This window comes from Delphinapterus leucas, chromosome 9 (genome assembly GCF_059928025.1).
Source record: "Delphinapterus leucas isolate spDelLeu-1000000601 "Yukka" chromosome 9, BTC_Dleu_Yukka2, whole genome shotgun sequence".
In the NCBI taxonomy this organism is placed as follows: Eukaryota; Metazoa; Chordata; class Mammalia; order Artiodactyla; family Monodontidae; genus Delphinapterus; species Delphinapterus leucas.
Window position 1 is genome coordinate 17737052 of NC_143137.1, and position 23575 is coordinate 17760626.

A 23575-nucleotide genomic window follows, 5' to 3' on the forward strand; every position below is an offset into this window, starting at 1 on the left:
AAGAGGCAAAGGAATCTGGCCACCCAGATTCTAGGCTGGGCATCTCTTGTCAGTGGATGGAACTCCACATGTGTGAGCTGTGCTTTGATCCTGGGGTCTGGGGAGGATTCTCTGGGACTGAGGAAGACAATGGCACCCACTCAACATGTTCCCTGAGCTCTGTGCTACCCCCAAATCGTTTCCCAGCACCTGACTCTCTGCTCCTGGGCTTGTATCTCCAGGACTGGGGTTAGGTCTGCTTGCTTCCCCTCTCCACCTCTCCTACCCGTCCAAAGTCTGGCAGGGTTCATGGGTCTGACTTGGAGCTTGGCAGGAGTTCCCTGTAAACTGAGAACTGCAGGGGTCATGTGTTGCCTTGAAACCAAGGTAGGACTTGGGATTAAAAGGCCTCCACTGGGGCCAGTGACAGACCAGCGCTTAAAGAGCTGATTGGTAACTCTCTCCTTTCCCCTCCTCCAGGCTGCCCATTCTCCAGGGAGGAACATTTGCTTTTCTGGCACCCTCCCTGGCCATGCTGTCCCTTCCCACCTGGAAGTGCCCCGTGTGGACACTCAATGCCAGCCTGGTGAACACCAGCTCCCCTGAATTCACTGAGGAATGGCAGAAGAGGATCCGAGAGGTATTGGGGTGAGGGGGATGGGGTGAGAGCAATGGAGTGGTCCTCAGCAGGGGCTCCTGAGTTGATTCATTTGTTCAACATTCATTGTTCAACTCATTGCTGAGCAAGATTCCAGGCTTTAAGATACTTGGCCCTTGCTTAATTCAGTTTTATCATCCAGGGAAAGAAACTAGTGGCCTTGAAGCAGGCTCTGAAGTTTGGCCATGCTCCAGGTTGGCTTATCTAAACGATAGATAAGGAAGCCAGCACACAGGATTCTTGGCAGAGAGCATACCCATACCCTCAGGGACAGTAGACCTGCTAGCTTCCAGACCCCAACATCCTCACCTGACCTCCTAGGTGAGGGGTCAAGGACGGCCCATGGGTGGGGTACTGTATGAGAGAGTGAAGGTCACTTGAGATTTCTAGGAAGCCCAACCAGCTTCCTCCCAGCTTGACCTTAAATATGTAGGCCTGGAGTGAGGCTAAGGACCACCTCCTCTGGAGCAGGGGCAGTTACACAAGCACCGTATGGTACTGGGTTTCCAATACAAGGTAGTTTGCTCAGGCATGAATCCAACTTTCACTTAATGTCTTCAGCACTAACTCACTAGAACTGGACCAAGGACATTCCTGAACTCAGGGCTATGGACCTAGAGCAGAGTTTGTTCCCTAGATATCCTTAGGAGTTAAGCTAGGAAGCCTTAGCCCAGCCAGGGTCCATCCTGCACCCCACCCAGGCCATGTTCAGCATCCTCACAGCCTCATGGCTGCAATAAGGGTCACATCCGCTGTATATGAAAGACAAAGAAAGAGGGAAGACAGAGGAAACATGGTAACAAGATTCCTATTCTTACCCAGAGTTGACCAATGAGAAGGAGTAGAATTGACAAAACACTCCAGTGGGGGTGAGGGCTGGGGCAGAAGGACAATGGTGTAAGTCCTAAACTGATTCCAAATACCTGAGAACCAGGAGTGCTGATGTCTGGGGGCAGGAGAAGGTGGATGACTCAGCTCAAGCAGAGCAAGTTAGCTCTTCTGCTTTTTGGTTATGTGAGGCCCTCAAAGGATTGGATGGCACTCACCCACATTGGGTAGGGCCGTCTGCTTCATTCAGTTCACACCAATTCAAATGCTGACCTCTTCTGGAAACATCCTCACAGACACACCCAGAAAAAATGTTTTGTCAGCTATCTGGGCATCCCTCAGCCCAGTCAAGTTGACACATAAAATTCACCATCACTGTATATTATGTATATGTTCAACTTAAGTAAACACTAGCAAATACATTTGCAAAGTGTATGTTCCAATTTACACTCCCACCAGCAGCGTGTGTGAGTTCCAGTTACTCCAAATTCTCACCAACATTTTCTCTTTTTCATTTTAGCTGCTCTGGTCAGTGTATGATGGTAAACTTGTATCATTCTTTTATGATGTTATTGAATGATTTAGAGTTAACTATAAATGTCTGTCCTCATCTTGTAGGTCTATTTGACCACCTGGGGTCATTTTTGCTCCTATGCTTACTTACCACATTAGCTGGTGACTAGAGGTCAATATCCCAATATGGACTTCGTTATTTATCATTATTTCCATGACTTTCGTTTCATTGAGTATCATGTAAACGACCTATGAATTAGTCCATGACCCATTTTAAAGTTCAAACAACAGACCGTGCCCTAAATATGCCAGCATCATAGTAGCTTTGGCTACTTTCACAGTGTTCATTCCTCATTGTCCATCCAGTTCAGCACAGTATGCTCTGGGTCTAGTTTTATTAGATGTGTTTCAGTTTGGTAGAATCAACTGTGATGCCAGCATCCCTCATTCCAGATTGAAGACGTATCTAGAAATATGGCTAAGAAATCATTTTCTTATTTCCAACATTTTAAATGCAATGGGCAAAAGTAGCATTATTCAATACCATAATTTGGTAACTCCAGTTCTTCCTGCAGCCATCTTTCTTTCTGCCCACTGTGAGCCTTTCTTAACCCATTTCCTTGCTCCTGTTGGAAGAGGAGGTGCTGAGTCCTTCTCCGCTAGCCTTTAAATAGTGGGCAGGAAAAGTAACACTGTTAAACCTTCCTTGTGTGTCCTTCCCCAAGGTACTTTCAAATGATTTAATAAGTATATTGTCACTGTAGCCCCTCCACTGGGTAGGATGCATCCTGAAAAACACCAGACTTTCCAATCCAGCCCATAAATACCATCAGAATTCCAACAAGTCAAATTAAATAGATTCTTATTATTCCTATCTTAGGGAACACAACCAAATCCCTAGTCCTGGGAAAACAGGGTTTCTTTACCTTCTCATTTCCCAATCTGTCCTTTACAAACTGCTCCACTAGTGACTCAGTTTGGTGCCCCACTTGTAGCTTGATCTTACAGTATCCTACCCTGCAAAGCCTGCCCTTCGTGCCTTTGTCACCCACATTTTGTTGCTTCAGGCACACGTTCTAATTTTGCAATAATTTCACTGCTTTTGGAAAGTGACATGAAATATGAAAAGAACACTTGATACTGTATTTCTTGGTCCATTCCTGTCTTGTTCATGCTGTGAAAAGTGATCCTTGAGCTGTTTGATACATAAGTTGATCTTCATGCTGGTGGGCAATCTGGGTTGCTAGTCTCTTTATTGTAGCCTGCGCCAGGGCTTCAGTGGCAGGATAGGCAAAGCTCAAACCAGAAACACTGTCCATACCAGTTTAAAAAAGTGTTAAAACCTCCCATGCTCTGTGGACTGTCCAGTACAGGCAGCCTGTCAGTTCTGTGATGGGCCATTTATCTTCAAATTCTCCCACCAGAGGCACCTGTGCCCATCTGTTCCATCAAGGTCCTTCTGTTGCAATGTTACACTCCTTCAGTCTCAGTCTTTCTCAGGTGGGTGAGCAGCCTTTAGCAAGACTCCAAGCAGTGCTTTTTTTTTTTTTTAAATCTATTTATTTATTTATTTATTTAAGGCTGCTTTGGGTCTTCGTTGCTACAGGCAGGCTTTCTCTGGTTGCGGTGAGCAGGGGCTACCCTTCGTTGTGGTGCACAGGCTTCTCATTGCCGTGACTTCTCCTGTTGTGGAGCACAGGCTCTAGGTGCATGGGCTTCAGTAGTTTGGCATGTGGGCTTAGTAGTTGTGGCTCATGGGCTCTAGAACGCAGGCTTAGTAGTTGTGGCGCACGGGCTTAGTTGCTCCACGGCACGTGGGATCTTCCCAGACCAGGGCTTGAACCCATGTCCCCTGCATTGGCAGGCGGATTCTTAACCACTGTGCCACCAGGGAAGTCCCCCCCAAGCAGTGCTTTTTGAATTCAAAGATCCACATAGTGGGATCCAAGTCTCTGTTGTTAGAGATAGATTATCTCGTGAGGTAGTGTCCACCCAGGGGAGGGGGACTGTCACTTACTCATGGATCCTATGAACGCCTCCTTGTGTAACTGCCTTTTCTTTTCCTGAATATAACGATTTCCCTTTAATTAGCACATTCTGTTGATGATCCCCTGCCTTATTTGAATGTCTTTCTGACATCACTCAAGATACCATTGGGATCTCTGATCTTGGAGTTATTTGGTGCCATTCAGTAGTGCTCTAATTCCAAATAGTGCCCAGTAGCAGACGAGTTAGGAATGGTCCTTCAGAGGGAGAGTAGTTGAGTAGCTGCTCTGGGCCGCCTCCACACCAAATGCCCCACGCAGAGCTGAAGTGCCAGGCATCTGCCAGGGTCAGTCCTCATTCAGCATGGACAGAACCACTGATGCTTCTGATATCTCAGGAGCACTGTGCTGGTCAGGACACCACTCTGAGACCAGTCTGAGCCATAAATTGTGAATTTCAGCCAGAACCTTCTGCTGTTCTTCCCTTTCAAAAACAGCCTTTCTGCATGTGGCCGTGCTCTGGTATACAGTCCAACAGTGCACCCAGATGTGGATGTACTTCAATGACCTATCAAGTTCTTGTGCTTCCTTTTTTTCTCAAGGTGGACCCAGAGTTAACAGAGGTTTTTAATGTTTAAAGAACTTTTCCATGTAGTTCCAGACCAAGATATACCTAAGGATTTCATTTGTCAAGCGGGTGGGCCCTGGATTTTTGCCAGGTCCGTTGGCCAGTCTTCAAATGCTGTGTGTTGTACCACCTTTTCCAAAGCAGGATGTATTTCTTCTTCAGTGCAGCCTAGTTTTATTATATCATCGATAACATGAATCACAAAATACATGTGGTCTGAGGTTTTGGGGGGTTTTGTTTCTGCTGTCCCCCAGGGAGCCAATACTTGGCTTTCGTAAATCCAAATTAAAACTAAGCAAAGAATAAGAAGTGGATTTTGTCAGCGAAAATTTAATTAACTATCAAGTTAAGAAGAAAAAATTGGAATTTTATTCGAGCCAAGCTGAGGATTATAAACCCAGGAAGCAGATTCTCAGGAAGCTCTGGGAACCCTTCCACCTGTTAGAAGTTGAAGGCACAGTCATATACATTTTTGAGACAAAGGATCGAACATCAAAATGACACACTGATACTTTACATAAAGTCCACCAAGGATACATTGTCCAGATAAGCAGGTACAAAGCGAGCAGCCAGTCACCATGACCCCCTACAGAGCTGGGAGGGAACGCTGTTCTTTTAAGAAATTACATTGCTAGCATCAGAAGAAAGAAAAACAATTGATCTTTACGGTTGAGCAGGCCCCTTATCTTTGAGGAGCTCTGGTTAATGTGTAATGCAGGTTCACACTGCACATTAGGGAGGGAGGAGGCCCAAACAAACACACAGAGAGAACTTTATGTGTAATTTTTTTACTTGTCCTGCCTTAAAATATAAGTTTTATTTCATCAGTTTCCTTACCCTGCTCTGCTAGATGCCAGGGGCAGGATTTCCCTTCCAGTTAGACCTACTGAGAACTATAACTTTTTGTGCAGGAATCTCTTGCCTTCATGCTATCCAAGAGGAAAGATCTGACAAGTTAATTCGTCTCTTCTCCTACCTAAGCACTCTGCTGCTCGAATTCTTCCTGTGTTCTCATGACCTGTCTGCCTCAACGCTGCAGTGGTCTGAAGCAGTTACTTTGTGTTTTGAGGACACAGTGTTAGTAGTGAGAGAGGATGTTTAGGGATGTTCAGGTCATGCTGTGCCTGCACTGAGCACAGGATCCCAAGTTACAGACACAACCATGTTTTTAAAATACATTTACCATTTATTTTTGTGTTTGTGAGTCCTCTAAAGCAGGAGTCAGTAAACTATCGCTCTTGGACCAAATCCAGCCTGTAATCTGTTTTTTACTGCCCACCAATTAAGAATGGTTTTTACATTTTAAAAAGTTGTTTAAAATTTAAAAAAGAATATGTGACAGAAACTATATGTGGCCCACAAAACCTAAAATGTTAACTATCTGGCTTTTTACAGAAAAAGTTTGCCAACCCCTGCTCTAAAGCACAGGCCCCAGGGTGGGAGTTCTCTTGCCCAGATCTAAGACTGTAGCCTCCACCATTTTTTTCCCACATTGCCTTCAAGTGTCCAACAGTGAGTACAAACCCAGAGTCTTATTTGTGGTATTTTAGCTCCATCTGCTGGTCCAGTGTTTTTCACCAGTGCTGTAAACAAGGGAAAGTTCTTTCAAGTTTCAATCTTCTTTTATTAATTGATGGATTGGTTTAATTCACTGGGCCAGCCTATTGGAATTTAAGGTAGAGTTTCCATGTTTCACTAAGTTAAATTTGTTCACACACATCTCAAGGCTTGAAGCCACCAATGGTTAGCAGTCCAACTCTATATCACGATACTAGCCACAAATGAAAGTGAGGCAAATATAGGACCAATAGGGGTGTCATTACTTTCTGGGAGATAAGAAGTAATAAAGAGGACAAGTAAGTAATGATTATATTTTTAGAAAGTGGTGGTAGCAGAAAATGTAGAAAACTCTGGGAAGAGATGGCAAGCTCAGTTTTCAACACATTAGACCAACTTAAACTTCACTTTCCAGTATTATGGTGGTTTTAAATTTTTTATATCCTTGTGTATGCTTATGTATACGTGAAATGAATGACAGCAATGATAAAAAGGCTAGGTCGGAGAAATTAGGATTGCTTTGTTACTATAAAGTACTCACGCCACTCATGATGTGGTATAGTGTTATTTGAAAGTGAACTTGGGAGAATTCCTGGATGGTCCACTGGTTAGGACTGCGCTTTTACTGCCAAGGCCGTGGGTTTGATCCCTGGTTGGGGAACTAAGATCCGCAAGCCATGTGGTGTGACAAGAAAAAAAAAAGGGGGGGGACTTGGATTAGCTGTAAATGTACATTGCAAACCCTAAAGGAAAAAAAAAAGGATAATGGTTATGCTAAGAAAGGAAAGGGGAAAAAAAAGCTCAGTTAAAACCACAAAAGGAAGAAAACCAGTAGAAGACAAAAACAGAAATGAAGAACAAGGGCAACAAATAGAAAATAGTAATGGTTATGGTGGATATTAATCCAACTATATCAATAATCACTTTGAACGTCATTGGTTTAAAGGCACAGAGATTGTCAGAGTGGATCAAAACACAAGACCCAACTGTATGTTGTCCAGAAGAAACCGGCTTTAAATATAAAGACACATGTAGATTAAAAGTAAATGGATGGAGAAGAATATACCACGTTAACACTGATCAAAGGAAAGCAGGAGTCAGACTTCTTTCTTTTCAGAAGAGCAGACTTCAAAGCAAGGAACATTTTCAGGGGTAACATGAATAACATCCATGTTAGCAAAGTAGAAAAGGAGAAGTAAAGTAAAACTCAATCAGTCCAATAGATCAGGGGTTGGCAAACTACAACCCGTGAGCCAAATCTGGCTAGTTGCCTGTTTTCTGTTTGTTTGTTTGTTTATAGCCTGCAAGCTAAAAACGGTTTTATATTTTAAATGGTTGAAAAAAAATCAAAAGAAGAATGATATTTTATGACATGTCAAAATTGTACGAAATTCAAGAATAATATGACATGTCAGAATTGTACGAAATTCAAGAATAATATTTTATGACATGTCAAAATTGTACAAAATCCAAGAATAATATTTTATGACATGTCAAAATTGTAGGAAATTCAAATTTCAGTGCCTATCAGTGGAGCTTTATTAGAACACAGTCAAGCTCATTTGTTTCCATCTTGCCTGGAAGAGTTTCAACTGAGCCTGTACGGTCCACAGAGCCTCAACTATTCACTCTCTGATCCTTTACAGAAAACCTTTGCCAACCTCTGCAATAGGAAGTAGGAAAACAGAGACAAATAAATCAGCAAGATGTTCAATACATAAGTGGGTGATGCCAGTATTAGGAGTCATCACATTATCACTGTGATCAATAGAAAACCTTGAAATCTACTTCCTGAAAAACTTCACATTAGGTGAAAATGTCCAACAGACAGTTGGAAATAGAGGACTGGAGAGAGGAGTGAGGTCCGAGCTCACCTTCCCTCAGTTCCTCTGGGGTCCAGCTTTGCCCCTGCACTGCCTCTGAAGGTACCACCAATCTGGGTGGCCCCGCCACAGGCGCCCAGGTGCTGAGCCCCATGCTTCCTCTTCAGCTGCAGGGAGCCATCATGGTTGCTTCCTGTGTCCAGATGCTGGTGGGCTTCTCAGGCCTCATTGGCTTCCTCATGCGCTTCATCGGCCCCTTGACCATTGCTCCGACCATCTCCCTGGTGGCCCTGCCTCTCTTCGATTCTGCGGGCAATGACGCCGGGATCCACTGGGGGATTGCTGCCATGTAAGCACCCTCTGGGGAAGGTGGGCCGTCTTTGGAGGAAGATTACCCAGTAAGAAGAGTGAGTCCTGGATATTGGCAAACTCTGGTGGTTTACAAATACTTTCACAAACATCACGATACCTTAAAAGCAGTGAAATGGCTACTTAGAATGTATTATTACTATTTCTTATGTTATCAGTCCTCACAGACAGTAAGTTCATCACAGGCAGGGTATAAACATACTTAGCGTAGGGTTCACAGACAGCTGATGCTACCCGTCCCCTGCCCCCTAGGTTTTCACTGAGCAAATATTTGTAAACCTCCAGCACCTGGGAAGAGTACAAAGACATGGCCCCAGCTCTCAAGCATTTTGTAGCGTAGTAGAGGGATAAGACTTGTGTCCAAGTGCCTGTGACACCAGGAGACAGTGATGAGAGTCACAGTATGCCGGCTGGTTCAGGGGATGGGGTGGTGACAGCCAGCTTGCCGAGGGTGGGGGTTGGTGTCAGGAAGGCTTCCCAGAAAAAGAGGCCCTCAGCATTTAAACAGAGCTTTGAAGGGGCTTGGGCATGACCCTGGACACGCTCATTCACTCTGTCTGTTGTGGCCTGACCGCAAGGACCTGCAGGACCACCTGGGAGAGAAGGTGGTCTGACTCTGGCCTCACTGGCTTCAGTCTGGATCTGTGCAGCTGCCATGCTTATTTCTCAGGCCCCTGCCCACTGTTCCTCTTCAGCCACCAGCAGCCTCTGAAAGGGGCCTGCCCACCTTTTCAGAACTGGCAGGATGCTGCCTACCCTGCAGAGCAGGGCCTAGATGGGGACCCTCCCAGCACAGCCACTGCCCCATAGTCCCAGAGACACGTGATGGCACGCCTTCCCGGACCGTCGCTCGTGATGAGCCCAAGTTTGCCAGGTTGGGTGTGGTTTGTTTCTGTTTCAGGACCATCTTCCTCATCGTGCTGTTTTCTCAGTACCTGAAAAACATTGCGGTGCCTGTGCCTGTTTACGGAAGAGAGAAGAAGTGTCACACCTCTAAGTTCTACCTGTTTCAGGTCTTCCCTGTAAGAAGCGCTCCCCACCCTCTGCCATTCTTAGTTGACTCACCTGGAGAGTGAGGGACAGCCTATTGCTCTCCCAGATGGCCCCCAAGTCAAATGCTCTCCACCTGCAGCGGCCTCTCCTCCTGAGCCCCCCTTAATTGCCCCGCGGGTGGTGGGAGCCTTGGTGTATTGCCATCCCAGATCTTCCCTCATTGCTTCTCTCCCAGGAGTAGAGAACTCGCCCCAGGCTGCTGCCCTGGGCACCGCTGTGGGACAGTCTTCTTGTGTCCCTGGGCCGTCCTCATAGCATGGCACTGGGGGAGACAGCCAGGCTCACCGCTAAAGGTGCAAAACTAAGGGCCAAGTTGCTTAGATCAGGTTCTTTCTCATTGGCTCCTGGATAATTCAGATCCTGCCGACAATGATGGTATCTCCTTTTTCAGAGCCTTCTCTGTTGAATTTGCTCCACTCTGTCAAGTAGGTGCCATTGCCAACCACACAAATGTGTTTTCAGGTTCAATTTATCTGTGAAATACATTCTGCATTATAAAAAGTTACTTCCACATAGTGATCTCATTGATCCCTCAGCAATCCTGTAGGCCAGTGGTTCAAAAGTTCGGTATGCATAAGAATCACCTGGGGACATTGCTAAAAATGCCGATGTCAGGGGTTCTACCATCAGAGATTAAAAGTCAATATATCTGAGGACCTCACTTTAAGAAATCCTGCCTCAGGCTCTGCAGAGCAACGGTTGTCATTCCATTGTACAGATAAGGACACTGAGGCTCAGGGAATTTGATCCAGGGCCATGTGACCAGCAAGCAATAGAAAGGGAGTCAGACTGCAATCCTTCTGACCCAGGCTGTGTCCACTTTCCTAGACATTTCTGCCTCTACTTGACACAAGGTCTCCCCACAGTTTAGTTTCTCTATTCCTGTAATGTGTTCATTATCCACTGACACAGCGGATTCCTGTTGTCACTGGAAGGGTTTGTAGCCCAACACTTCCTCATCTCAAAGAGCTTGCTCGACTCCCTCCTTCGCCCACCCTCTCTGGGAGGTGTGGGCAGGTGCAGGGGTGGGGCCCAGTATGAAGGGCGCCTCCCTCCCTCCGGCAGGTGTTGCTGGCGCTCTGCGTCTCGTGGCTGCTGTGCTTCGTGCTCACAGTCACCAACGCCCTCCCTTCGGCACCTGCAGCCTACGGGTACCTGGCCCGCACAGACACCAAAGGCGACGTCCTGAGCCAGGCTCCTTGGTTTCGCTTCCCTTACCCAGGTAACGAGACGCCGACGCCCGCCCGGGGCCCATCTTGCCTGGGGCATATGCTTCCCAGGACTGCCCGTGAGGCTCAGGCACCAGAGGGGGAAATGAGTAGAGCCGGGACGGGATCTCCTCCAAGGGATCTGGCAAGGAGGGACAGGCCCCACGGAGTCCATATGAGACCCCTAAGAGAGGAAGGAGACCCTTGGGTGGTCCTAAGAATGCTTTGGGGGTGGTAGTCCAGACCTACCTCCTTCCTGGCCCGCATGCCTCATCCCCTCCTCCACATTGCTCAGGCCCCATCCACTGGGGGTGGGGAAAGCACAGAGGGATCCTGACCTCTTAGCCAACCTTTGGGTCTCCTCGTGGAACTGGTGGATCCCACACAGGGGAGGCTTGGGACTGAATTAGAACATTTCTGGGTTGCTGGTCAAGGGCATCTCCTTTCCCTGCAGTTCTCGGCTCAGGGTGTGAGAATAACCACGTTCTAGTTGTGGGGGTGAGGAGGTCCTGGCCTCATGGACTGGGGAGCCAGGACCTCCCTGAGTAAGAATCCTGGAAGCCTTCAAAAGGCTTCAAGGTCTTCCCGGAAAGAGGCCCGGTTTCTGGTTCTTTTTGTGCACTGTGACCTCAAGGTCAGGGCCTCTGACCTACCCTCAGGGAGGCACGGGAGGGCTGGAGTCTGAGACAAAGCTTCAGGACAGCTGTTGGGTTGGAAGACATGTTGCCTGGTCTTTAAAGCCTACCGGAGAACCCTCTGGCAAGGGAATTATTTGGGGTCCAGCAGCCTGTTATCTTCCGGATGAGTATTCCCTCTGCGCTGCAATTTCAGGGCAGTGGGGCCTCCCCACCATCAGCCTGGCTGGGGTCTTTGGGATCGTCGCGGGGGTGATCTCCTCAATGGTCGAGTCAATAGGCGATTATTATGCCTGTGCCCGCCTTGTGGGGGCACCACCCCCTCCGAAGCACGCCATCAACCGAGGCATCGGCATCGAGGGCCTGGGCTGCCTGCTGGCAGGGGCCTGGGGTACGGGGAACGGCACCACCTCCTACAGCGAGAATGTCGGCGCTCTGGGCATCACCAGGGTAAGGCTGCTGACAGTGGCCCCGGGGGTGGGGTGGTGGGTGGGCAGCCTGAGTACCTGAATCTGTCATCTGTGTCTTAGCCTCTTATTGTTGCTGCAACAAATTATCACAAACTTGATGGCTTCCGGCAACCCAGATGTATTATTTTACTGATCTGGAAGTCAGAACTCCAGTGCGGGTCTCACAGGGCTACAGTAAAGGGATTGGCAGGGCCGTGTTCCTTTCTGGAGGTTACAGGGGAGAATCCATTTTCTTGCTTTTTCCATCATCTAGAGGCTGCCCACATTCCTTGGCTATGGCCCCTTTCCTCCATCTTTAAAGCCAGCAACGTGGCGTCTCTCTGACCTTTTTTCCTTAGTCACATCTCCCTTTGACCACAGCTGGGAAAGATTACCTGCTCATAAGGATGCATGTAATTAGGCTGGGCCCACCTGGATAACTCAGGCTACTCCGTCCATCTCAAAATCCTTAATCACATTGCAAAGTCCTTTTGCCATTAAGGTAACGTATTCACAGGTTTGGACATGGACGTCTTTGAGGAGCCTTTATTTTGCTTACTATACTTGACCTTCTTGGTTGTGGTCACCTCCACCTGAATGTCCCAAGGGTACCTCACACTCAGAATGGCCTCTATTATGCTGAGTCCATGCCCCCATCCTTACTTCTTCTCCCGTAAACCTTGTCTTCGTGAATTCACCCAGTCATCCTTAACTTCTCTCTCTGTTGTGTGCTTCTCACAGTGGATTCTGTTTTCTCAGCATGCGTGCTGCCCTCCTGTCCTCTTGTCTCCATTCCCAGTATCACAGCTTTATCATCTCCCACCTGGACATGGCAGTATCCCTAACTGTCTCTTCCCAGGATCTTGCCCATCTCTAATCTAGCTACCACATGGCTGCCCAAGGATCTTTCTAGAACCCAATTAAATTAGTCCCTGCTTAAAATCTCTTCCAGGCTCCCATTTTCCACAGGAAAGCCTCATAAGGTCAGCAAGAATTCTTCAAGATGGTGCTTTCTTCTTCTTACTATTATTTTTTGGCTGCATTGGGTCTTTGTTGCTGCACGTGGGCTTTCTCTAGTTGCGGCGAGCGGGGGCTACTCTTCGTTGCGGTGCGCGGGCTTCTCATTGCGGTGGCTTCTCCTTGCGGAGCACGGGCTCTAGGCACGCAGGCTTCAGTAGTTGTGGCTCACGGGCTTAGTTGCTCCGTGGCATGTGGGATCTTCCCAGACCAGGGATGGAACTCGTGTCCCCTGCATTGGCAGGTGGATTCTTAACCACTGCGCCACCAGGGAAGTCCCCAAGATGGTGCTTTCTAAGGTGACTTAGCAAAGAATATTATTACGATGTTGCTTTCCTGTATGCTTCAGTGCATAGGTACAGTGTTTCCCAGCACAAGTGAAGTGAGCTTTGGAAAGTACTCACTTTCCTCCACCCACATCCCCACCCTGTATTTTCTGATAGCTCCCTTGGACCTATCTACCTCTGTACCCTGCATGGCCTCTGGCCCATAGTGAGAGTTAAAATCTTTGAGCAAACAGCAGAGCCAGCACCCAACCCTACGGCAAGTTCTATGTGCTTGGACACTGTGGACTCTTTGACATTTCCCCAAAGTTTCAAGACCTTCGGTGCAAGTGAGAGGAACATTTTTCCACGTGAGGGCCACTGACCCACACAGAAATGTGGGAATGGCCTGTGTAAGTATAAAGCAGCAAATATTTTTCTTGCTGAAGGGAAGGTATCTCACGCAGAACAGAAAATTATATTCAATAAACAGAACAAAAAATTTTTTGATGTATCATTTCTAAATTAAGACCCTTTACAGGAGAGGGAAAGAGCAGGCAAGAAAAGATACACAGACACCAAACAGGCTACAAATCCAGCAGACCCATTAACTCTGGTTTGGACTCACACCTCCCCCTTGTGGCCCCGTGTTGCATCTGCATTCATGGGCTCTGACCTATTCTTGGTTCTCCCCTGGTCAGTCCGGAGAAATCAGGCTGAAGGCCAAAGATCTCCCATCACTTTTCTAGGGTGTCATGGCTCCCAGCCCAGATGTGAATCCTGAGACCAAAAGATGCCCAGGGCTGCATGATAAATTCTGTGGTAGTAGAATTGGGGGTGACCTGCCATCTTTATGAGACCATTATTACATCCAAAGGGTATTGGTTGAACCTGACAAGTTGATCTATTGTGCTTAGAAGCATGCCTTTGTTCCCACAAAGGCACGGTTCATTGCTAGGGTTGTAAACAAAAAAAGTTATTTTGATGTGGTTAATTCCTATCACTTGTCTTCCAGTGAAGACAGTTAAATAAATTAGCTCTTAAACTGGAAAGAAAAATAAGCAAAGGCCAAATCTGCTACTTTATTGCTGCATTAATGGACTTCAAGTTGTTGACACTAGAGTATCTTAAAAAAATGCTTAAATTGTGGTAAAAGACACATAACAGAAAATCTACCATCTTAATTATTTTTGTGTACAGTTCAGTAGCATTCAGTGTATTCACATTGCTGTGCAGCAGATCTCCAGAACTTTTTCATCTTGCAAAACTGAAACTACACTAGAGTATCTTTTTTCTATTTTATTTTTTTTTAACATCTTTATTAGAGTATAATTGCCTTACAATGGTGTGTTAGTTTCTGCTTTATAACAAAGTGAATCAGTTATACATATACATATGTCCCCATATCTCTTCCCTATTGCAAGATCTGTATTTTTTTTTACATCTTTATTGGAGTATAATTGCTTTACAATGGTGTGTTAGTTTCTGCTTTAAAGTGAATCAGTTATACATATACATATGTCCCCATATCTCTTCCCTCTTGCGTCTCCCTCCCCCCCACCCTCTCTATCCCACCCCTCCAGGCAGTCACAAAGCACCGAGCGGATCTCCCTGTGCTATGCGGCTGCTTCCCACTAGCTATCTACCTTACGTTTGGTAGTGTATACATGTCCATGCCTCTCTCTCGCTTTGTCACAGCTCACCCTTCCCCCTCCCCATATCCTCAAGTCCATTCTCTAGTAGGTCTGTGTCTTTATTCCTATCTTACCCCTAGGTTCTTCATGACATTTTTTTTCTTAAATTTCATATATATGTGTTAGCATACGGTATCTGTCTTTCTCTTTCTGACTTACTTCACTCTGTATGACAGACTCTAGGTCTATCCACCTCAGCCACTATGGAGACTAGTATGGAGGTTCCTTAAAAAACTACAAATAGAACTACCATATGACCCAGCAATCCCACTACTGGGCATATACCCTGAGAAAACCATAATTCAAAAAGAGTCATGTACCAAAATGTTCGTTGCAGCTCTATTTACAATAGCCCAGAGATGGAAACAACCTAAGTGTCCATCATCGGATGAATGGATAAAGAAGATGTGGCACATATATACAATGGAATATTACTCAGCCATAAAAAGAAACGAAATTGAGCTGTTTGTAATGAGGTGGATAGACCTAGAGTCTGTCACATAGAGTATCTTTTAAGGACTGGGAGTAGAAACAAATGCATGAGAAGAGGTCCAAGAACTACCTAAACACATTCATTGATAACAGACTTATGATGGGATATTCAGACATTTGCAGCACAACTCCAACTTTTGAGGATGAGGCTAAATGCTTCGAGGTCAGAGGTCATTTTGGTCTCACTGGTAGCTGTCACTCAAACCCTAGATACAACCCTTGACTAGCACAACAATCATTACTGTCCAGCGTGTGACAGCTGTGTGTGCCTGGTACTGGGATGGGATGTGGACCAGAGCCCATAATCTTCACAGCATAGTGTTGTTTTTTTTTTTAACCTTTGTAGAAACTTTTTATTTCCAGATCTAATAGCTGCTCTAAGTGGGTGAAATGTACTTCTTTAGCATTCCCAAACTCCTAGCTGCTCGAGAAACCCTATGCAAACCAGGTGATAGCAATTAGTAGTGACTCTAGCACAACTGATCCTTGATTTTGGACCAGTTAATGCTGTATAATACCATGGGGAGGAGCCTTGTCTCTGTTTTGTATCCTAATGAACCTCCAGTAGATGAAGGAGGAATCATAGTTTACACATAATCCATGATAATTGCTTGTTGAGAAAATCTAATTTGTCCTAATTGAGAAAATATATCAATTAATAATAATGAAGTGACTTACAGAGGGAACTTTTAAAAAAACTTATTTTATTGAAGTATAGTTGATTTACAATGTTGTGCTAGTTTCTGCTATACAGCAAAGTGATTCAGTTTTATATAACATTATTTTTCATATTCTTTTCCATTATGGTTTACCACAGGATGTTGAATATAGTTCCCTGTGCTATACAGTAGGACCTTGTTGTTTATCCATCCTATATGTAATCGTTTGCATCTGCTAATCCCAAACTCCCAATCCATCCCTCCCCCACACCTGCTCCCCCTTGGCAACCACAAGTCTGTTCTCTATGTCTGTGAGTCTGTTTCTCTTTGGTAGATAAGTTCATTTGTGTCCTATTTTAGATTCCACATATAAGTGATATCACAGGGTATTTGTCTTTCTCTGTCTGACTTACTTCACTTAGTATGATAACCTCTAGGTCCATCCATGTTGTTGCAAATAACACTACCCTTTTTAATGGCTGAGTAATATTCCATTGTATACACACACCACATCTTTATCCATTCATCTGTTAATGGACATTTAGGTTGTTTCCATGTCTTGGCTATTGTGAATAGTGCTGCTGTGAACATAAGGGTGCATGTATCTTTTCAAATTAGAGTTTTGTGCAGATATATGCCTAGGAGTGGGATTGCTGGATCGTATGTCAACTCTATTTTCAGTTTTTTGAGAAACCTCCATATTGTTTTCCATAGTAGCTGCACCAATTTACATTCCCACCAACAGTGTAGGAGGGTTCCTAGAGGGAACTTTTTGAAATGTAAATCACATCATGTCACTACCCTGCTTGACACAACTCTACTGAGTCTCCTTTGTCTTTGGATTTATTATTTTTAATTGTAGTAAAATACATGTAACATAAATTTAGCCTCTTAACCATTTCTAAATGTATAGTTCAGTAGAGTTAAGTACATCCAAATTGTTGTGCAACCAATCTTCAGAACTCTTTTCTCTTGCAAAGCTGAAATCTGTACCAATTGAACAACAACTCCATATTCCCCCCTCTCCCAGCCCCTAGCAACCACCATTCTACTTTCTGTCTCTATGAATTTGACTGCTCTAGGTACCTTATATAAGTGGACTCATACAGTATTTGTCTTTTTGTGGGTGGCTTATTTCACTTAATGTCCAAGTTTTATCCATGTTGTGCAGGTGTCAGAATTTATTTCCTTTTTAAGGCTGAATAATATTCCATTGCATGTATATACTACGTTTTGTTTATGCTTTGTCTTTGGAATTTATCGTAACTCCTTTCCATGGCCCTTAAAGTACTTCATGACAGAGTCCCTTCCTTGCTTTCCATCCCATCTCCTGTCTCTCACCCTGCATCACTGTGCCCCAGGCACATCAATTCCCTCCCCTAGGTTTATTGAGATACACTTGGCATATAACATTGTGTAAATTTAGGTGTACAATGTGTTTATTTGATACACTTAATATATTACAATATGATTACCACCATTAGCTAACACCTCTATCACATTACATAATTACCATTTCTTTTTTGTGGTGAGAGCATTTAAGATCTACTATCTTAGTAACTTTGAAGTATACATTTTTGTTAACTATAATCACCATGCTGTGCATTAGGTCCCCAGAACTTATTCATCTTCTAACTGAAAGTTTGTACTCTTTGATGAACATCTCCCCATTTCCCCTGGTAACCACCATTCTACTCTTTACTTCTACAAGTTTAGCTTTTTTAGAGTCCACATGTATATGATATTATACAGTATTTGTTTTTCTCTGTTTGACTTACTTCACTTAACGTAATGCCCTCAAGGTCCATCCGTGTTGTCACAAATGGCAAGATTTCATTCTTTTTTATGGCTTAATAATATTTCATTGTACATACCACATCTTCTTTATCCATTCATCTGTTGACAGACACTTAGATTGTTTCCATACCTTGGCTATTGTAAATAATGGTGCAATGAACATGGTGGGGGGGTGCACATATTTTTTTGTTAGTGTTTTCATTTTCTTTGGATAATCCCAGAAGTGGAATTGCTGGATCATATGGTAGTTCTATTTTTAACTTTTTGAGGAATCTCCATACCATTTTTCATAGTGGCTGCACCAATTTACATTCCCACCAGCAGTGCACAGGATTCCCATTTCTCCACATCCTTGTCAGCACTTGTTACCTTGTGTCTTTTTGATGATAGCCGTTCTAACAGGTGTGAGGTGATATCTCATTGTGGTTTTGATTTGCATTTCTCTGATGATTAGTGATGTTGAGCATCTTTTCATGTACCTGTTGGCATTTGTATGTCTTCTTTGGAAAAAAAAGTCTATTCAGTTCCTCTGCCCATTTTAAAATTGTTTGTTGTTGTTGTTGTTATTGAATTATATGAGTTCTTTATATATTTTAGATATGAAACCCTTATCCAACTATACAGTTTGCAAATATTTTCTCCCATTTAATAGGTTGCTTTTTCATTTTGTTGATTGTTTTTTTGCTGTACAAAAGCTTTTTAGTTTAATGTAGTCCCACTTTTGGATTTTCACTTTTTTAAAAAAAAGATTTATATTTATTTATTTTTGGCTGAGCTGTGTCTTAGTTGCAGCATGAGGGATCTTTGTTGCAGCATGCGGACTTCTTAGTTGTGGCATGCCTGCGGGATCTAGTTCCCTGACCAGGGATCGAACCCAGGCCCCCTGCACTGGGAACACAGAGTCTTACCCACTGGATCACCAGGGAAGTTCCTGATTTTCACTTTTTTTGCTTGTGCTTTTGGTGTCATATCCTAAAAAATCATTGCCAAGACCAATGTCAAGAAGCTTCCCTGTGTTTTCTTCTAGGAGTTTTGCAGTTTCCAGTTTTACATTTAAGTATTTAATCCATTTTTAGTTAAATTTTGTGAGCGGTGTTAAGATAGTGGTTCAATTTCAGTTTTCTGCATGTGGTTATCCAGGTTTCCCAACACTATTTATTGAAGATACTATCCTTTCCCCATTGAGTTTTCATGGCTCCCTTGTCAAGTATTAGTTGACCATATATGCATGGGTTTATTTGTGGGCTCTCAGTTCTGTTCCATTGGTCTATGTGTCTGTTTTTATGCCAGTACCATAGTGTTTTGATTACTATAGTTTTGCAGTATAGTTTGAAATCAGGACATGTGATGCCTCCAGCTTTTTTTCTATTTTTCTTTTTCAGGATTGCTTTGGCTATTTGATGTCTTTTGTGGTTACATAAGCATTTTAGGTTTTTTTTTTTCTACTTCTGTGAAAAATGCCATTGGAAATTTGATAGGGATTGCATTGAATCTGTAGATGGTTTTGGGTAGTATGGACATTTTAACAATATTAATTCTTCCAGTCATGACATGGGATACCTTTCCATTTATTTGTGTCTTCTTCAGTTTCTTTCATCAGTCTTATATTTTTCACCTCCTTGGTTAGATTCATTCTTAAGTACTTCATTGTCTTTGATGCTATTGTGAATGGGATTGTTTTATTTCTTTTTCAGATGTTTTATTGTTAGTGTAGAAAAATGCAGCTGATTTCTGTATGTTGATTTTGTATCCTGCAACTTTACTGAATCCATTGATTAGTTGTAACAATTTCTTGGTAGAGTCTTTAGGATTTTCTATATATAAGATCATATCCTCTGCAAATAAAGATAATTTTACTTCTCCCTTTCTGATTTGGATACCTTTTTTTTTTTTTTTTTTTTTTTTTTTTGCAGTATGTCAGCCTCTCACTGTTGTGGCCTCTCCCGTTGCGGAGCACAGGCTCCGGACGCGCAGGCTCAATGGCCATGGCTCACAGGCCCAGCCGCTCCGCGATATGTGGGATCTTCCCAGACCAGGGCACGAACCTGTGTCCCCTGCATCGGCAGGCGGACTCTCAACCACTGCGCCACCAGGGAAGCCCTGGATACCTTTTATTTCTTTATCTAACCTGATTGCTATGGCTATGACTTCCAGTAATATGTTGAATAGGAGTGGTGAGAGTTGTCACCCTTGTCTTGTTTTCTGATCTTAGAAGAAAAGCTTCCAAGCTTTCAGCATTGAGTATGATGTTAGTTGTGGGCTTTTTGTATATGGCCTTTATTGTGTTGAGGTGCATTCCTTCTATATTTAATTTGTTGAAAGTTTTTTTATCCTGAAAGGATGTTGGATTTTGTCCAATGCTTTTTCTGTGTGTATTGAGATGACCATATGTTTATATCTTTCATTCTATTAATGTGGTGTATCACATTTATTGATTTGCACATGTTGAGACATCCTTGCATCCCAGGGATAAGTCCCAGGTGATCATGGTGTATGATCCTTTTAATGTACTGTTAAATTGGGTTTGCTAACATTTTGTTGATAGTTTTTGCATCTATATTCATCAGGGATATTGGTCTGTACAGTTGACCCTTGAACAATGTGGGGAGTGGGGTGGGGTTAGGGGCACCAACCCTCCTTGCAGTCGAAAATCCGTGTATAACTTATAGTTGGACCTCTGTACACGTGGTCCCTCCATATCCATGGTTCCATCATATCTGTGGTTCCACATTCACAGATTCAACCTATCATGGATTGTTTAGTACTACAGTATTTACTGTTGAAAAAAATCTGCATATAAGTGAACCCACACAGTACTTTCTTTTCTGTCCTTATCTGGCTTTGGTATCAAGGTAATGCTGTCCTCCTAAAATGAGATTGTGAAGTAAGTATTATTAATCCCACCTGGTAAATTTGGAGGCTGACATTTTGAGAGGTTAGGTAACTTGCGTGAAGCCGAACAGCTAGTTAGAGGCAGAGTTGGGATTGGCTCTCAAACCCCATTCTTAAGCATTGGGCCACTCCCTCCCAAGAGAGACTTCTTGCCTCACTATAAAGTCTGCCTAGAGAAGGAGCATTGGAGTCAGGACTTGAAGACATGTATGAGAGCAGCAGAGAGGAGAGGTGAGGGCAGAGGCTGGGACCCAAGGTCACACCTTCATGCTTTCGCCAGCACCATGTGGGAGTAGAGGGGGGCCATTTCTGGGTCAGTCGATGCTGCTCCTGTGGGTCCCCTGGAGCCATTGTTTGTGATGCCCCAGGAGCAGGGCAGAGGCCTCCAGGGTGTGTGACCCAGCTGGTGCTGAGCTCCTCGTCTCTCCCCCATCTCCCTGAGTGCTACAGGTAGGGAGCAGGATGGTGATTGTTGCGGCGGGCTGCGTGCTGCTCCTGATGGGCATATTTGGGAAGATCGGGGCTGCGTTTGCCACCATCCCAACCCCTGTGATCGGAGGCATGTTCCTGGTGATGTTTGGGGTCATCACTGCCGTGGGGATTTCCAATCTTCAGGTGAGGCAAGGCACCCTTAGGAAAGCAGCAGCATTGCATCTCCTGAAAGGAGCCCATGGGGATGGAGATGAATGGAACAGGGTGGGGACAAGGGAGGAGGGGAAGGGAGTCCTTAGTCCCAGAAACCACACTGGCCCCAAATGGGAGAAAGAAATAACCAGAAGCACCCGAATTTCTGAAAAACAAAATTGCATCAGTTTGAATTGGATTATCCAGACCACTCAGCTCCCAGGGTCAAGTGGGAGTAGGGACTTGTCTGAGAACCTGTGCCCTCTGAGCCCAGCCTCCCCCTCCAGTCTCAAGTTGCGGGGGCGGGGGGTGCTGGCTGGGCGGGTGTTTGACTGACGTGCAATACAGATACTGATCGTTCCGGCTCTGCCGTGGCGGCCTCTCTCCTGCAGTACGTGGACATGAACTCGTCCAGAAACATCTTTGTCTTTGGCTTCTCCATCTACTGTGGGCTTGCTGTTCCCAACTGGGTGAACAAGAACCCGGAGAGGCTCCACACAGGTGATTCTCCATCCTCTAGACTGTGACCACTCCAGGGGCAGAGCTGGTGGGGTCCCTGGTCCCTGGGAATTCCTGTCACTTTTTAAAAAAATTAACTATAGTCACCATGCTGTACATTACATCACCATGACTTATTTATTTCCAGTTCTATTGAGATACAATTGACATATATCACTGTATGAGTCCCAGGTATACAGCATAAAGGTTTGACATACATATATTGTGAAACGACTACCATAATAAGTCTAGTTAACACCCATCTCCTCATATAGACACAATAAAAAGAAATGGGAAAAAAAATTTTCTCCTTGTGATGAGGACTCTTAGGATCTACTCTCTTACCAACTTTTCTATATATCATACAGCAGTGTTAACCATAGTCGTCATGTTGTACATTCCATCCCTCATACTTATTTATCTTATAACCAGAAGTGTGTCCCTTTTGATCACCTTCCTCCAGTTCCTCCTCCTCACACCCCCTGCTTCTGGTAACCACAAATCTGATCTCTTTTTCTATGAGTTTTTTTTTTTAACAGTCTATATATAATAAGTGAGATCATACAGTATTTGTCTTTCTCTTTCTGATTTATGCCACAGCATAATGCTCTCACGTTCCATCCATGTTGTTGCAAATAGCCAGATTTTATGGCTGAATAATATCCATTGTAAATATATACCTCATTTTTTTTAGTCATTCATCCATTGATGAACACTTAGGTTGTTTCCATATCTTGGCTCTTATAAATAATGCTGCAGTGAAGGTGGCTGTGCATATATCTTTTTGAGTTAGTGTTTTCATTTTCTTTGGATAAATAACCAGGAGTGGAATTACTGGGTCATATGGTAGTTCTATTTTTAATTTTTTGAGGAACCTCCATACTGTTTTCCATAGTGGTTGCACTAATTTACATTCCTGCCAACAGTGCCCAAGGGTCCTTTTCTCCACACCCTTGCCAACACTTGCTAGTTCTTGTCTTTTTGGTAAAAGCCAAACAGGTGTGAGATGATATCTCACTGTGATTTTGATTTGCATTTCCCTGATGATTAGTGATGTTGAACACCTTTCATGTACCTATTGGCCATCTGTATACCTTCTTTGGAAAAATCTCTATTCAGATCCTCTGCCCATTTTTTAATCCCTGTCACTTCTGTCTTCACTCTAGGGATTCTGCAGTTGGACCAGGTCATCCAGGTGCTGCTGACCACGGGCATGTTTGTTGGTGGATTTCTGGGCTTTCTACTGGACAACACCATCCCTGGTAGGGCTCACCTTTGCTCTGTAAGCTGGCAGTTCGGGTAGATGGTCAGCATTTGGGTCACCCACATTGCTTCTCTAGCCCCAGTTCTCATGTAAGACTGGCCACAGCATACCCTGAGTGGGCCCTGCACCTGGGTGGGGTGTATGGGCCTGTACTAGCTTTCTAGGGCTGCCATCGCAAAATGCCACAGACTAGGAGGCTTAAACAACCGAAATGTATTTCCTCACAGTTCCAGAGGCTAGAAGTCCAAGAACAAGGTGTTGGCAGGATTGGTTTCTCCTGGGGCCTTTCTCCTTGACTTTCAGATGGATGGCCTTTCCTTCCTGTGTGTGCATCTCTGGTGTCTCTCTGTGTGTCCTAATCTCCTCTTCTTATAAAGACACCAGTCAGATTAAATTAGAGCCCACCCTAAAGACCTCATCTTTACGTCTTTAACTAAATCACCACTTTAAAGATTCTATCTCCAAATACAGTCACATTCTGAGGTTTGTGGGGTTAGGGCTTCAATATGATTTTTTTTGGGGGGGGACACAATTCAGCCCATAAAAGGACCCTAAGGTGAGAAATACACCAGAAGCAAAAAGCAAAAGACATAGCCCCAGCTCTCTTAGAGCCTGCCGTCTAGTCGACGAGGGAGAGAATGCATGTGTTCATTTATCCATATTCCAATAAAAACCACAGCAAGTACACTG

At 44.4% G+C, this 23575-nt stretch overlaps 1 protein-coding gene across 2 annotated transcripts in view; it reads left to right on the forward strand.

Moving 5' to 3' along the window:
* Positions 1-23575, forward strand: part of LOC111182731 (solute carrier family 23 member 1-like) — a 43913-nt gene that overhangs the window by 19434 nt on the left and 904 nt on the right. For both annotated transcript variants that reach the window (XM_089917359.1, XM_089917357.1), the window contains exons 4-11: positions 460-619; positions 8139-8320; positions 9242-9362; positions 10459-10615; positions 11433-11686; positions 20950-21114; positions 21516-21624; positions 22788-22883. In XM_089917359.1, the coding sequence (XP_089773485.1) occupies positions 460-619; positions 8139-8320; positions 9242-9362; positions 10459-10615; positions 11433-11686; positions 20950-21114; positions 21516-21624; positions 22788-22883 (1244 nt within the window). The remainder of the gene's footprint in view (positions 1-459; positions 620-8138; positions 8321-9241; positions 9363-10458; positions 10616-11432; positions 11687-20949; positions 21115-21515; positions 21625-22787; positions 22884-23575) is intronic.